The sequence below is a fragment of the Perca flavescens genome, chromosome 14 (assembly GCF_004354835.1).
Source record: "Perca flavescens isolate YP-PL-M2 chromosome 14, PFLA_1.0, whole genome shotgun sequence".
In the NCBI taxonomy this organism is placed as follows: Eukaryota; Metazoa; Chordata; class Actinopteri; order Perciformes; family Percidae; genus Perca; species Perca flavescens.
Genome location: NC_041344.1, coordinates 30,438,810 through 30,453,429, shown reverse-complemented (window position 1 = coordinate 30,453,429; position 14,620 = coordinate 30,438,810). Strand labels below are relative to the sequence as shown.

The window sequence follows — 14,620 nt, the reverse complement described above, 5'->3', positions numbered from 1 at the left end:
GACGCCCGCTCCCGTCCCTAGCCATCTGTTTAATCTGTCCCGTCCGGAGAGAAGCTATGGAGCAGTATATTAAAGATTCCCTGGCTGCTGGCATCATTCGCCCCTCATCGTCCCCTCTAGGCGCTGGCTTTTTCTTTGTCTCCAAGAAAGACAAATCCCTCCGTCCTTGTATCGACTACCGGGGGCTCAACTCCATCACGGTCAAAAACAAATACCCTCTTCCCCTTATGGACTCTGTTTTTGAGTCCCTCTCCCGGTCTGCCATTTTTACGGTTAGACCATAGCGCTTATCATCTAGTGCGGATCCGGGAGGGGGACGAATGGAAAACGGCATTTAACACCCCACTAGGGCACTACGAGTATCTGGTAATGCCATTCGGCCTCACCAATGCCCCCGCCGTTTTCCAAGCCCTCATTAACGACGTCCTTCGTGACTTTTTGCACCGGTTTGTGTTTGTTTACTTAGACGATATCCTGATCTTCTCCCCCGACCCAGTCCAACACATTGAGCATGTCCGCCTGGTTCTGCAGCGGCTTCTGGAAAACCGTCTTTTGTAAAAGCTGAAAAGTGTGAATTCCACGTCCCATCCGTACAGTTCCTCGGTTTCATCATTGGCGTGGGCAGCTTCGGCGCTGACCCGGCCAAAATCCGGGCTGTTGTGGAGTGGCCCCTCCCACTTCTATCAAACAGCTGCAGCGCTTTTTGGGCTTTGCCAACTTCTATCGGCGCTTTATTCGTAATTACAGTTCCTGGTCGCTCCCTCACTCGTCTCACCTCCCCTCTGTGCCCCTTCGCCTGGTCCCCAGAAGCCGCTGCAGCTTTTCCCTCCTGAAAACAAAGTTCACCTCCGCCCCCATCCTCACTAACCCTGACCCCTCCCTTCAATTCGTGGTGGAGGTGGATGCCTCAGATGTGGGCGTCGGGCGCTACCCTGTCCCAGCGCTCCCCGCTGACCACAAGCTCCACCCCTTGCGCCTTCTTCTCCCGCCGCCTGACCCCCACTGGCGCAACTACTGCGTGGGAGACCGGGAACTATTGGCAGTGAAACTGGCCCTGGAGGAATGGAGACATTGGCTTGAGGGCTCTGAACACCCCTTCCTGGTTTGGACGGACCACAAAAACCTGTCATACATCCAGAGCGCCCAAAGACTCAACTCCCGCCAGGCTAGGTGGGCCCTGTTCTTCAACGGTTCAACTTTACCCTGTCTTATCGTCCCGGATCCCGCAACACCAAGCCAGGCGCCCTGTCCGTCTCCATTCTACTGACGACCCGGTTAACCAACCTGATACCATCTTGCCCGTTCCTGCCTGGTCGCGTCCCTGGTTTGGGACGTGGAGTCCGCCGTCCGCCCGGGCCCAGTCCACGGACCCTGACCCTGGTACCGGTCCCCCTAACCGCCTCTACGTCCCCCCCCAGCGTCCGCTCCCAGGTCCTCCAATGGGCGCACGCCTCAAAGTTCAGCTGCCACCCAGGAATGGCCCGGACCCTGTTCCTGCTCCGACAGAGATTTTGGTGGCCCCCATGGAAAGGGACTGCGGGACTTTGTGGCAGCCTGTGAGGTGTGCGCCCGTGCCAAGGCATCCCATCAGCCGCCCGCCCGGTCTGCTCCGCCCCTCCCGGTCCCCGGTCGGCCCTGGTCCCACATCGCCCTGGACTTTGTCACCGGACTGCCCAACTCCAACGGCAACACGGTCATCCTCACCATCGTGGATCGGTTCTCAAAATCAGTCCACTTCATCCCCCTGTCCAAGTTACCTACTTCCCTGGAAACGGCTCGTCTCCTTGTCCACCATGTCTTCAGACTCCATGGCATTCCTCAGGACATTGTCTCCGACCGGGGCCCCAGTTTTCTTCCCAAGTGTGGAAAGCCTTCTGCCAAGCCCTCGGTGCCACCGCCAGCCTGTCATCCGGCTATCACCCCCAGACCAACGGGCAAACCGAGCGGGCCAACCAGGACCTGGGGGCGGCCCTCCGGTGTGTGGCCTACACCGCAATCCCACCTCGTGGAGTTCCTATCTCCCCTGGGTCGAGTACGCCCACAACTCTCTCATCAAGCGCTGCCACTGGGATGTCTCCGTTTATGTGCGCCATGGGGTTCCAGCCCCCGCTGTTCCCGTCCTTGGAGGAGGAAGTAACGGTTCCGTCGGTCCAGACCCATCTCCGACGTTGTCGTCGAGTGTGGAGGGAGGCTAGGGCTGCTCTCCAACGAACAGCTGCCGGAACAAACGCCTGGCAGACCGCCATCGCATCCCGCTCCCTCCTACCGGCCGGGCCAGAGGGTGTGGCTCTCCTCCCGGGATCTTCCCCTTCCGTCCACCTCCAAGAAACTTCGCCCCCGGTTCGTGGGTCCCTATACCATTGAGTCGGTTGTGAACCCCACCACGGTCAGGCTAACACTCCCATCGCACATGAAAATCCACCCAGTTTTCCATGTCTCCCATATCAAACCGGTCTCCACAAGTCCTCTCTCCGTCCCAGTGGCAGCACCTCCTCCTCCACGCATCATCGACGGCCACCCGGCCTACACAGTCGACGCCTCCTGGATGTCGACGTAGAGGTCGGGGTTATCGGTACCTGGTGGACTGGGCCGGATATGGTCCCGAGGAGCGGTCGTGGATTCCCACTAGCCAGATACTTGACAGGACCCTGCTGGGACGACTTCTACAGGGCCCACCCGGACAAGCCTGGCGGTCCGCCTGGGCGTCCGTTGAGGAGGGGGTACTGTGGTGGTTGGAGTCCGGCTGGCTGTGAGTTCCTGTTTTTCTTTTCCTCATGTTTTGCTGTCAGTTTGTGTTGCCTCTGTTTCTCTCTGTGTTCCCCTCCCTTCCTGTCTGTGCCAGCCAGCTGATTGCGCACACCTGCTCGCCTCCTCACTACCGCTCTTCCCACCATACACACCTGCCGCCATCAACTCCAATCAAGCCCAGTATATAAACCCCGGATTGACTCACCACCTTCGCTTGATCGTTGCTCCTGCCTACTTGGTGACACGCGTCTCAAGCTTCTGCAAATTCCCTGAGTGTTCTTCTGCTTGTATCTTTGTAATCCGTTTTCTGTCTTTTTGTTTCAGCCATTGCCTTCCTCGTCACTCTGCCTCCAGTCAGCTGGCTCCTCCATCCAGTTCCCCCTCACGGTTTCCTGCACCAGCCTGCCTCAGCCCTCGCCTCTCCGCGCTCCAGTACTTCCCTGTCGAGTTCTCAGACCCGGTCTCCCCGTGCCTCTGTTCCCGGTTCCAGCCCCCGTGCCTGTGCTCCCCTCTCTGGCATCCACCTCCCCACTTCCCCATTCACTTTCCCACTTTTCCTAATAAAGTGATTTGTGCTGAGTTCTGAATTTGGGTCCGTTCTGTCCTAACCGTAACACCTATTCACCTTGTCTCACTTCACCATCGACAGAAATGTTAATTTTAACGTGAATTATAACGCTAGGGAGGCTATAGAGTTTAGGTTGCTATGGCCACAGTGTTCCACTGCAGAGATGTAACAGAATATTTTCTTAAGCAGAAGCAATAACATTGTTTTTACATCAATAAAATCCTTTTTAAATCAGTATTTTGTGTCATATTATTGATTTATTTGGTGAGTATCCGTGTAATAAGTGGGACAATTTGGAGCGAGCCTGTTAAAACACTAAACTAATAAATGGATATAGGCAGATAAGACCTACACTGCTAACAACAGGAGGTATCAGCACCTCAGCATTCTCAACCTGAGCAGTCTTTTAATAAAAACAGGACAGTGTGGAAGAAATGGGCCGAAAAAAGCCAACGCACAGAGAGGGGGAGAAATAAGCCCCAAGAATGGTAATAGACTCTTTGATGAAGATGTCAGCCTAGCTTTGATGTAGATGGGAAGTGACCTCGATACACACCACCCACCACCTTACTTCACACTCTGGCCATCAGTAATCCATTAAAGCACATGACATCAATCAGTCCTGGGAGGAAACCAGCTCCTCAGAGCCTCATCTTTGTGCTGGCATTCCTTATTTCCTGCCAGTTCACTGCAAAGCTCTGTTTCACTGAAGCAACATAACAAGTATTTTCTGTGTGTCTGATTCCCCTCAGTCTCACCATCTCTTAAAGATTTGCCTTGCCTTCCCTGGGGATAATACATTTGGAGCCAGCCATTCCATTAATGTTCACCCAATGTGTAAAACCCTAACTACTAAACAGTCCCCGCATTTCTCACTAGAGGCCAGGAAAGACCACTAGACGTGACTACCATAGCAAACACCCCCACCCACTGCTCAGCAAAAAGAGGAAATGACAGCTCCCTCATCTGATGGCAGGTTTATGTCTGCATTATAGAGATCTGACATCTGCCTCTGAGCATTAGTGTCAAAGGATGAGCTTGAATATAAAGCCACATAATAAGCACTACGACTTTGCAAATATTCATTAGTGGTTTCAGCTGCTATCAGTTGCAGATTGCTTTTTGAATGTGGAGCTAGGCCTGACTGCCGAGCTGGGCTGTTAGGGGGGAAACGGTGCTTGTCGGAGCAGCAATTTCATGGTCAGAGGCTGACTGATATGACAGAGGGAAAAGGCCATAGACATGACTGTAGAAAGGTGAATAAATAGTAATATAGAGGCATGCAGATCCAACACCTACACAAAAACATCCACTTAGTGGTCCATTGCTGTTACTGCACAGTTCTGTGAACCCAGGATGTATTACTGCTGTATCAGTTTAAGAATAATAGTCAGGTATTGATACATCTTACCAAAACCACATAAAAAGGTAGTTTCTCAGTGCAAAATGACCCATATGACTAAAAATTGTCCGTTTCCTACATTGGTTTCTTTTCTTTTCCTGGCCTCAACCAATTAATCATTCTGGTAACCATGACGATGATTGTTCCCTAACCCCCTTATAACAAAGCAATTGTTTTAAACCCAAATCAGGATCTTTCTCCAATGCTGGCTAAGTAGTTTTTGAGCCTATACCATAACTTAACCAGACCTTTTCCAACCTTGCCGTTGGGTCCCTTATGTGAGGCTGATATCCCAATTGGTTGCAGGAAGGAACTTGTTTTGGTGGAACATTTGCACACCGCAAAAGAAAACTCCACTAAATGAAGTTATCTGTTGACACAATACAGTAATGTGAGCGATTTAAATTAGCTGATACATGGTTAAACCTCATTAGTTCTTGCCAGTGTATCACCGTGTGTACTTTGTCCATAGCAAAGTGTGTGTGTGTGTGTGTGTGTGTGTGTGTGTGTGTGTGTGTGTGTGTGTGTGTGTGCGTGCATGTTTACCAGCAGATGTATTATAGGATGCAGACACTCTGAGTAAGGGCAACACGGCAGAGAAGAAGAGAAGAAAAGAGAGCGCCATCCCTCGACCTGAAAAACAAGACACAGAGAATCCATTCAGAAGAGCTGACAGGGAAAAGAGACAGCCCTGCTCTACTAGAGCATGAAAACACAAAAATGAAAAATCCACCCTAAAACACTGTTTCTAAGCCCATTTTGTTAGTTATATTTAGTTGTTTTTTTTAACTTTAATTGACAATTGGCTATGTGTAGATGATGTGATGTTGCATCCCTTGTTACATTTGATCAAAGATTCACTGCTGACACAGATCAAAAACTGGGCTGCACAATATGTTAATTGGTCTGTCAGGAATTGTATGCATCTTGCCTATTTAATATTTGAATAGATTATTTTGTATTAAAAGTGCTTAATAGATAAAACTTATGTCTAATTTTTGCAAAGTTTTGTGATGACTGGAGTGAGCAGAGTTTTGACAGTTTTTTCAAAATCCTATATTTGTACCCCTGACTTTTAAGTTTTTCATTTGATATATAATTTGATATATTCTGAATAGAATCTGTATACAGTCCAGCTGCCAAAAGAGGGGAGAAGAAAGGAGTTGATAAAAATGTTGGTGCTCTCAAGTATTTTCATGAATTCACAGTAATTAAACCTTTAGTGGGTAACTTTTTGATATTAATGAACGTCCGTTAGATTCAAGCCATTGCCAAATGAGTTGCTATAAAGCTAATTAAGACTATCAGCTCCACAAAACTCTCTGTTTTTTTTTCGAGATTGTGATTTCAAGACTTTCCTACGCAGAAACTCAAGTGAAGATAATTACCTCTTCTGAAGAGTCCATCATGTTTTTTTAATCCTCCATGTCTTCCTTGGCTACTAGCAACTGTGGAGCAGGCTGCGTGATCATGGAAGGCTTGTATCATGTTGTTGTCATTACTTAGAATTCCTCATGTGGGAGACAGAAACTACTACTACTACGCACTATAGCTTTAATTGAAAAAAGTAGCCACCCTTTGCTTTTTTATTAATAAAGGAAAAAATTCCACTAATTAACCCTGACAAAGCACACCTGTGAAGTGAAAACCATTTCAGGTGACTACCTCATGAAGCTCATTGAGAGAACACCAAGGGTTTGCAGAGTTATCAACAAAAGCAAAGGGGGGCTACATTGAAGAATCTAAAATATAAGACATGTTTTCAGTTATTTCACACTTTTTTGTTAAATACATAATTCCATATGTGTTCATTCATAGTTTTGATGCCTTCAGTGAGAATGTAATAGTCATGAAAATAAAGGAAACGCATTGAATGAGAAGGTGTGTCCAAACTTTTGTAAGTCCATGTTTAATCATTCTTAAATACGGGAAATGTGCTGCTAATGTAATGGTTAGCCTATGCATACACCTCAAACTGATGTTATTGCTAATGTTAGCAAACTCAAATATGTTAGGTGCAAGTTAAGTTGAGATTTTACTGTTTACACTATCTATGCATTTTACATTTTACAAGCTAGCTTTTACTTTACTTTAGATATTGAGCAGTAGTTTATGTTTTATTTTGACGTGACGGTGGTCAATACTTTCTCAGTAACAGTTAGCAGTCAGTGCACAAGGTAGGCTAACAATTCCTCTTGCTTGAGACCATTTATTACCGTGTAGCGTGCAATTAATAGTCTTTAGCCAGACATTTAGCAAAGTTTACCATAGTGTCATTTGAGAACGCATATTTTGGCGTTTGCGATGCATAATAAACCCACGACCATCTTTAGGATTTTCATTCAGTAGAATTCAGCAGAATGTAGGCTACAGTCTCACACAAATTAGGTGAGGTGTCGGATGTGCAGCGGGACAGAAAATGGCTCTTGATAATGTGAAGTCTGAAGAACTCAGACTTTTAGTGTTACTGCTACAGCTAGCTTAGCTACATCTGGATGTGACAGAAGCTACATGACAAAATGAACTGGTGTTTTGATTGCATTTATGTCAGGATGCAAAGGCATGGACGACATCTGCCGGTGAAATAGAAACACATTTTGTAGTAGACAAAATGCTCTCGTAACCATATTTAAGTTGTATTCAATTAAATGGTAAAATAATGTTTAAGATTCAGAAATGTAGTCTTGTGTAAGGTGCATCATTTTGCTTTTATTCCTGTAGGTAATATATAAATATATAAATATAAAATGTCATTATGAATGATATAAAGCAAACATTATTGTTGAATTGTGTGCAATATTGCAACTCATTCTATTATGCTTTTATATTAGATTAGATTAGATTTATCAAATAGTTGATAAATAAGGAATAAAGGGGGAGAACTCCTAGCTGCATGCTTTCAGTTTGAAGTGTTTATCATTTTTTTCGGTATAATATTCTTTGTTTGAATATTTTGTCTCTATCTATCTATACTGATCATTTTTCTTCATATTCCTAAATTAATGCAGGGTTAATGCTGAGATACGTACATGGAGGAGCACGTGGTCAAGAGGAAGATACAGACGACGAGCAACCATCTACAAGCAGTTCAGGCACACATCAACCCCAGCTGGCCAGCAGGTCTGTAGACACCACAACAGTATCAATAAAGGAAAGGAATGAATGCTTAATCATAAAAGGATTACTTAGGTTATGCTTAGGGCACCAAAATTGCTAGCAGCGGCACTGACCAAGTCATTACCAAGACCGGAGTGTATCGAGACCGAGAAAAGACCAAGACTTTGAGGGGTTGAGACCAAGACCAAGACCAGACCAAACAATTGAAACATACTGTTATGGTTTTGGTGTTTTGTTCTGTGTTTTGTCTTATTTTGGTAGTCTGTTTTTCTGTTTTGTATTTTGATCTGTTTCCTGTTTGTTTTTGACGTCTGGTTTTCTGTCTTGTCTTGTCTTGTTTTACTTCCTGTCTTTTGGTTTTTCCAGCTCTTGTTATTGCCTGATGTTTTTCACCTGCCTCTTGTTACCTCATTACCCTCTGTATTTAGTCTTTGTGTTCCCCTTGTCCTGTGTCAGATCATTGTGTTTTGTCTCCAGTTCGTATTCCTGTGTTTCTATTTTGACTTGGACTTTATTTTGGATTACCTTTTTGCCTGCCTTTTCCAAGACTCCTTTGGTTTTGTATATTTTTATGTTATTAAATCATCAAACAATCCTCTGCTTCCATCTCTGCATTTTGGGTCTGCCATTCACCAAACTCCCACAACACATACAGTATATACACAACTAGCTAATATGTATAGCTAAAATACACTTAATCCCTTGAAGAGATTTCTGGAGAGTTTTGGTACAGAGGCAGATTGATAATGTTGGCTAGTTAGCTTTGCTAGCGTCACTTACACTTAGCTAACTTTTCTTTATGCTTCCTTACTTAGTGCAGATAAAAAATGTAGGTGGTCCCAGCTGTATCGGTTAGCATTACATTTCAGAATTTTCACACTGCTGTGTTTCCTATAGATGTTGTTTTGCGAATAAACTCTTAAAAAATATAATAAATAAAATGTATTTATTATAAAATGTTATTGCATATCTATACAGTATTGCCACGGAAAATATTGCGATACTATGCTGTATTGATTTTTTCCCCCACCCCTAGACGTTGGTCGTGGTCATTTGGGGAAGAACTCAGTAAGTCCAAGAAGACAACTGAATGACACACATTAGTATTCTCCCATCAAGTCAAATCCTTCAGAAAACCTGCAATACCATCTGGAGGAAATGTTGAATATGGAAGAAAAAAAAACAGTGGATTACAGAGAGTTTGCATTTCTACTAGAAAAAAATCCCAGACTGACTGCCTTGTTTCTACATGTTGCCAAAGATTCACAAAAATATGTCCAATCCATCTGGCAAACCTATCATCAATGGAAATTCTGCTCAATTCTGAAACCAATTTCAAAATGTATTGATCATCATATTAAATCTTTTCATCCAAATTTACATTTTTCTCTTTATATTCAAGACAACAACCAAGTTTTAAACAAAACTGAAGATATAAAAAATATTGGAGATGCATACATGATTACAATGGACATGGAGTCATTATACACAAACATTGATCACGAGGAAGCCTTAGAAGCTATGCAACATTTCCTATAGAAGATGAGCCAGTACCCCCAACAGATTTTTATTATTCAACTCACGAGATGGATATTGGAAAATATAAAATATATTTGTAGACTAGTAGAACAGCTGCAGACAGATACTGGGCACAGCGATGGCCATGACCTATGCACCCTCCTATGCCAACCTGTTTCTGTATGGGATTAGTTTTGTGGCTTTAATTCCAAGCAAAACTTCTCAAGTATCAAACAAAAAACACTAACTCAAGCAAAAAAATTGTCACCTCAAAGGTAAAACTTAAAACTTGAAAACAAAACATTTGTGTAGTTGTAAACTATTGGTCTTATATTTGTTTGATATTATGTCCTTTTGTTTCCAGTTCCCTCTGCTTCTTTCTCAATGATCAGTCTTTTGCTCTCTCTCCATCACGTTTGCAGTCATGCTCCCAGCTTTCTCCTTTGCGCTCCCTGAGTTTTTGCTTGCGATTCTGTCACAAATATCTTGCGTGGGCGGGTCTTACACAGGCGCGTCCCCATTGGCTAATGATTGTTAAGGGAAAGTTAAGGGAAAGTTTGAGTGACAGCTCAGCCTCAGTGCAGGTAAACTAACGTTAGAGACTCAGAGTCTGGTCTGTAGGACACACAAGCCACTCCACAGGGGATTCCTACAAGATTAATAAAGTGCAAGTATTGATCATATATATATATTATCTGTGATCTACGTTGCAAGCATGGTCATTTTTTGTTTCGTTGGGTTAAGTTACTAGCTAGCTAGCTAGTAAAGCTTTTTTTAAATTAGCATTTAACGTTAGCTATACTGCTAACGTTATCTAAAACTTGTAGCCACCGGCTACCTTACTGAGCTAATTTACCATGGGAATCATGTATTCTTCGTGAGGCCTTACTCAATGGAGCTGTATTAATTATGTCTTCTCTCTGTAGAGACCTGCAGGACCCGAGCAGAGCTACGATGCTCTCCCAGGTAACCTTAGGTTAGTAACGTAGCTTTATTATGGTCTATTAGGAAAAATGATTATCCAGCTAACTACTAATTGTTGTGGTTGCTATTGGCCTGATAATACACAATGCTAGGGTATTGGTTAAGTTGTACAATGTAGAAGCTGTGAATGTAATATATTATAGAGTTCGACACATACATTAGATAATGTTCCATCTGTACACACTGTTTATTCTTTCTTTGCACTACCTTAAGATGGCAGATAACGGACGTATTTTTTGTATTTTTTAGCACTGTAAATGTCAACAATATTTAGAATTAATGCATAGTGTTACTACTGTCCAAACTATGTACTTTAACTAACACACCAGTCCCTTTACAAATACTTTGCTTAGTGATCCTTATGGTTTGATGTGATGTGCATGTGTCCTGGTGTCTGGCCATATCTTACTTTACACATGTAGTCAACGTGGAGGTAGGAATCTAGAAAGTTTGATCAATAATATTCCAGAAATAACTGTTCCAGTAGTGTTCAGGAAAGCTAGAAAATTGTTTCTAGAGTGCAGGCTTTATTACAATTATTTATTATTGAGCTAATTTCAAACACTTTTCATCCAAATAATGTACTTCAAGCTTTACAATAAGAAGTCAAGGAAGTGAAGGACTACAGCCACATCCCAGCCTGGAGCGGTGGGCCATCAGTGAGCTCAGGAGACCAGATGATCCCAGGCGTCCAGGAGTTGTGTGTGATATTCCTGTACCACCGTCAGACGTGTTGTTGCAGACACAAGTCAGCAGAGAAATACAGCTTGCCTTAGGTCAAACTGAATATGTGAAATATATACATAACCCAATTACTCAGTATGTTTGTGTATTGTTGGTGATGAAAAACTGACCCTGACCTGTGATGTACTGCAAATAATGACTGACACTGAGTTCCAGCTTCTTCTACCACCGGGGCCCCAGCAAAATATGTTCAAATATCCATTATGTATGTGAAGTTTTATATTGGACTAAAAATAAAGCATTCTAATAGTCTCAACCTTATTTCCTGTTTTATATAATGAACCAAAAGACAAGGGTGAATGTAAAAAAATGTTTTAATATATTATGTGCATTTTAAAATATAATTACAGTAAGACAATGTAAACACAAATTAAATTACAGGACAGTATACTGTAGTAGGATATTTTGACATACAATGGATTAAGAAACTACAAGTACACCAATGAAAACTTAAGAAAAAGGTTATTGTGTTAATTGAGTATCTGAGCAAAATATGATCAATACATACGCTATTGGTCTACACCCTGGCTGTTTGAAGCCTTCGCACACAGTGTTTCCTCCACAGAGAGACCGAAGGCTCCTCTCCCTCGGCTGCTCCCACAATCCTCCTAGTTGGTCGGCCTGCTGCCTGATGTGAAAATTATAACAAAGTTTCTTACACAAATTAAATGGTAACAAAGTTCTTACTGATAACTGAAGCTTCCAAGGTTGTGTGATTTACAATTAATTCCTGAGAGGCTGCCTTGTGAGCGGCTCTGCGACGCGCACATACACAGGGACCAGGGCAGACAGCGGGGCAGCATTACACACAAAATGCCGAAGCGTTTCCTGCTAAAGATTTCCCAGCGTGGTCAGAAAACACAGGGGAGACACTTTGTTTCTCTCACTATGAGTCGGTAGGACTATGGTGACCATAGCCTATTTTGATTTCCAAAAAAGAGGACACTCGGCCTGGCCTCAAGACAAATCCAGACAGTGGTGATTCTCAGAGGTTAATGAACATGCTTTATTATGCCTCAATTGTGCAAAAATAACTTCTGTAATAAAATAAAATCTGTAACAACACGTAACAAAATAATAGCTCTCTTTTAAAATAAATAAATAATATGAAATAATGTTCTAAATATGACCTCTTCTGTGTTAGAAAATCCAGCTTCAACAAAATATCTCTTAATACCTTTTCAATGTAATAACATAAATAATAAAGACACTGAAACATATGTGCCAGCTTTGCACACGGTGCCTCCCACTTGTCCGGTCCCGACCGGGACGGTATGTGGGAAATTTTTTTTGCAGTTCAACTGTGAAGCTGCACTAGTCTTGTTTTATGGTTGTAAGTGGACTGATGTTTATACTTGTGCGCTAGTGTGTGCGTCGAGACGGCGTGTGTGTGTGTGTGTGTGGGGAGTGGGAGATATAGAGCGGGGGAGAATTGAGAGTGACAGCGAGCGAGTCCTACCTAGGGTGACCAAACGTCCTCTTTTGCCCAGACGTGTCCACTTTTTACCTATAAATTCATTAAAATGTCTTAAAAAACTTAACACAACGAAACAAAAAATGTCCAGTAACCATGCTTGCAACGTAGATCACAGAAAAATATATATATTAATAATACTTACACTTTATTAATCTTGTAGGAATCCCCTGTGGAGTGGCTTGTGTGTCCTCCAGACCAGACTCTGAGTCTCTAACGTTAGTTTACTAGCACTGAGGCTGAGCTGTCACTCAAACTTTCCTTTAACACTCATTAGCCAATGGGGACGCACCACTGTAAGACCCGCCCACGCGAGATATTTGTGTCAGAATCGCAAGCAAAAACTCAAGGAGCGCAAAGGAGAAAGCTGGGAGCATGACTGCAAACGTCATGGAGAGAGCAAAAGACTGATCATTGAGAAAGAAGCAGAGGGAACTGGAAACAAAAGGACATAATATCAAACAAATAAAAGACCAATAGTTTACAACTACACAAATGTTTTGTTTGCAAGTTTTAAGTTTTACCTTTGAGGTGACAATTTTTTTGCTTGAGTTAGTGTTTTTTGTTTGATACTTGAGAAGTTTTGCTTGGAATTAAAGTCACAAAACTAATCCCATATTTCTGGGAATGTGGGAAGAGAAATTAATTTGGAGCTCACTCAACCCCCACTTGGACAAAATAAAACGGTTTGATAGATAGATGACCTGATATTCTTTATCCAATGTGAAGAACAGAGGTGTCAAAAGTATTCACATTCATTACTCAAGTAGAAGTATAGATACTAGGGTTTAAAAAGACTTATGTAGAAGTTGAAGTATCAACTCAAGCTTTTTACTCAAGTAAACGTGTAAAAGTACTGGTTTCAAAACTACTTAAAGTATAAATGTAAAAGTAATGTAAGGGGAAAAAAATGCCATTGACAAAAGCTTAGCCCGCCCCATAGGGGGCCTAATAGTGCACTACCCCACCTCCACAAAAAATGTTTTTTTAAAGGCCATAATGACTATAATGTTATATAATCATACCTGCAAACTCAGAATTACTGAAAAAGGTGACACATCTCTTCTGTGTTTTTCAGACAACGGCAGCTACAGTCTGGTGTTACAATCCTCTCCAGTGAAATACAGACACACTTTACACCGTTTAGCTGTCAGCATTTTAACCGTGTTTACTCCCGCTGCTAGCTAACTGTAGGCCGATGTTACCTGTTGTGGAGTGTAGTGTTCACTAGCGTGTCGTGCAGCGATGTTTCAGTTCCCTCTAACTTCCGTTTTCGGAACATCAGAGAGAAGCGCAGGCATTTAAGTGGCACCAAAATCCACGTTGCTATTCGGTCCGGTAGATAACGGTCGTTAAGGCACCGGTGCCGTATTAGCACCGGGTCTGTGCAGGTTGCGATGGATCGCGTACAAACCAGTAGGGTGTCAGAATGGTATAGGTTTATCCTTCTCATCCAACCACAATCAAATTCACTCTCTCCGGATGGCGCAATGTATCTGGATAGTTTTTCTTTTTGTGTGTGTGTTTTTTTCGAACGATGACAAGTCGGAATGAAAACAAGCCGAACTGAAATAGGAGTAACGAGGCTATTTTTAAAATGTAAGGAGTAGAAAGTACAGATAATGGCGTGAAAATGTAAGGAGTAGAAGTAAAAAGTATGCTGTAAAATAATTACTCCAGTAAAGTATAGATACCCACAATTTCTACTTAAGTAAGGTAACGAAGTATTTCGTACTTGACACCTCTGGTAAGGAACATGAAGTACTTGAATTCCACAAATATTTGACTGAAATACAATCCTATGGGCCGAGTTTACTTCCAGAGACTCTTATTAACAATATTACATTTGGATTTGCAGTTTCTACAATTAAGACACATATGTGAGACCCAGGAGGAGTTGATGACAAGGCTACAAACCGCTTCAGAAAATGAGGATACGAAAGAAAAGTGCATAAATTACTATAAAGTCCTTGAATAGGAATAGGAAAGAAACCACACTAGTCTACAAAAACCTATCAAACCGAACATCCTTCAGAACGACGTACCTCTCCAACCACTATTCACA

The 14,620-nt window shown here is 42.9% G+C and overlaps 1 protein-coding gene and 1 long non-coding RNA gene across 2 annotated transcripts in view; one reads left to right on the top strand and one right to left on the bottom strand.

The window, feature by feature from the left end:
- The window catches only part of LOC114568245 (gamma-aminobutyric acid type B receptor subunit 1-like), an 82,750-nt gene that overhangs the window by 9,654 nt on the left and 58,476 nt on the right, over positions 1-14,620 (bottom strand). Inside the window, exon 2 of the mRNA XM_028597724.1 lies at positions 5,265-5,351. Within this exon, the coding sequence (XP_028453525.1) occupies positions 5,265-5,351 (87 nt within the window). The remainder of the gene's footprint in view (positions 1-5,264; positions 5,352-14,620) is intronic.
- LOC114568247 (uncharacterized) lies at positions 2,906-3,327 on the top strand. Its single transcript, XR_003694258.1, has 2 exons — positions 2,906-2,986; positions 3,073-3,327. It is a non-coding gene; the product is annotated as an uncharacterized LOC114568247 (long non-coding RNA).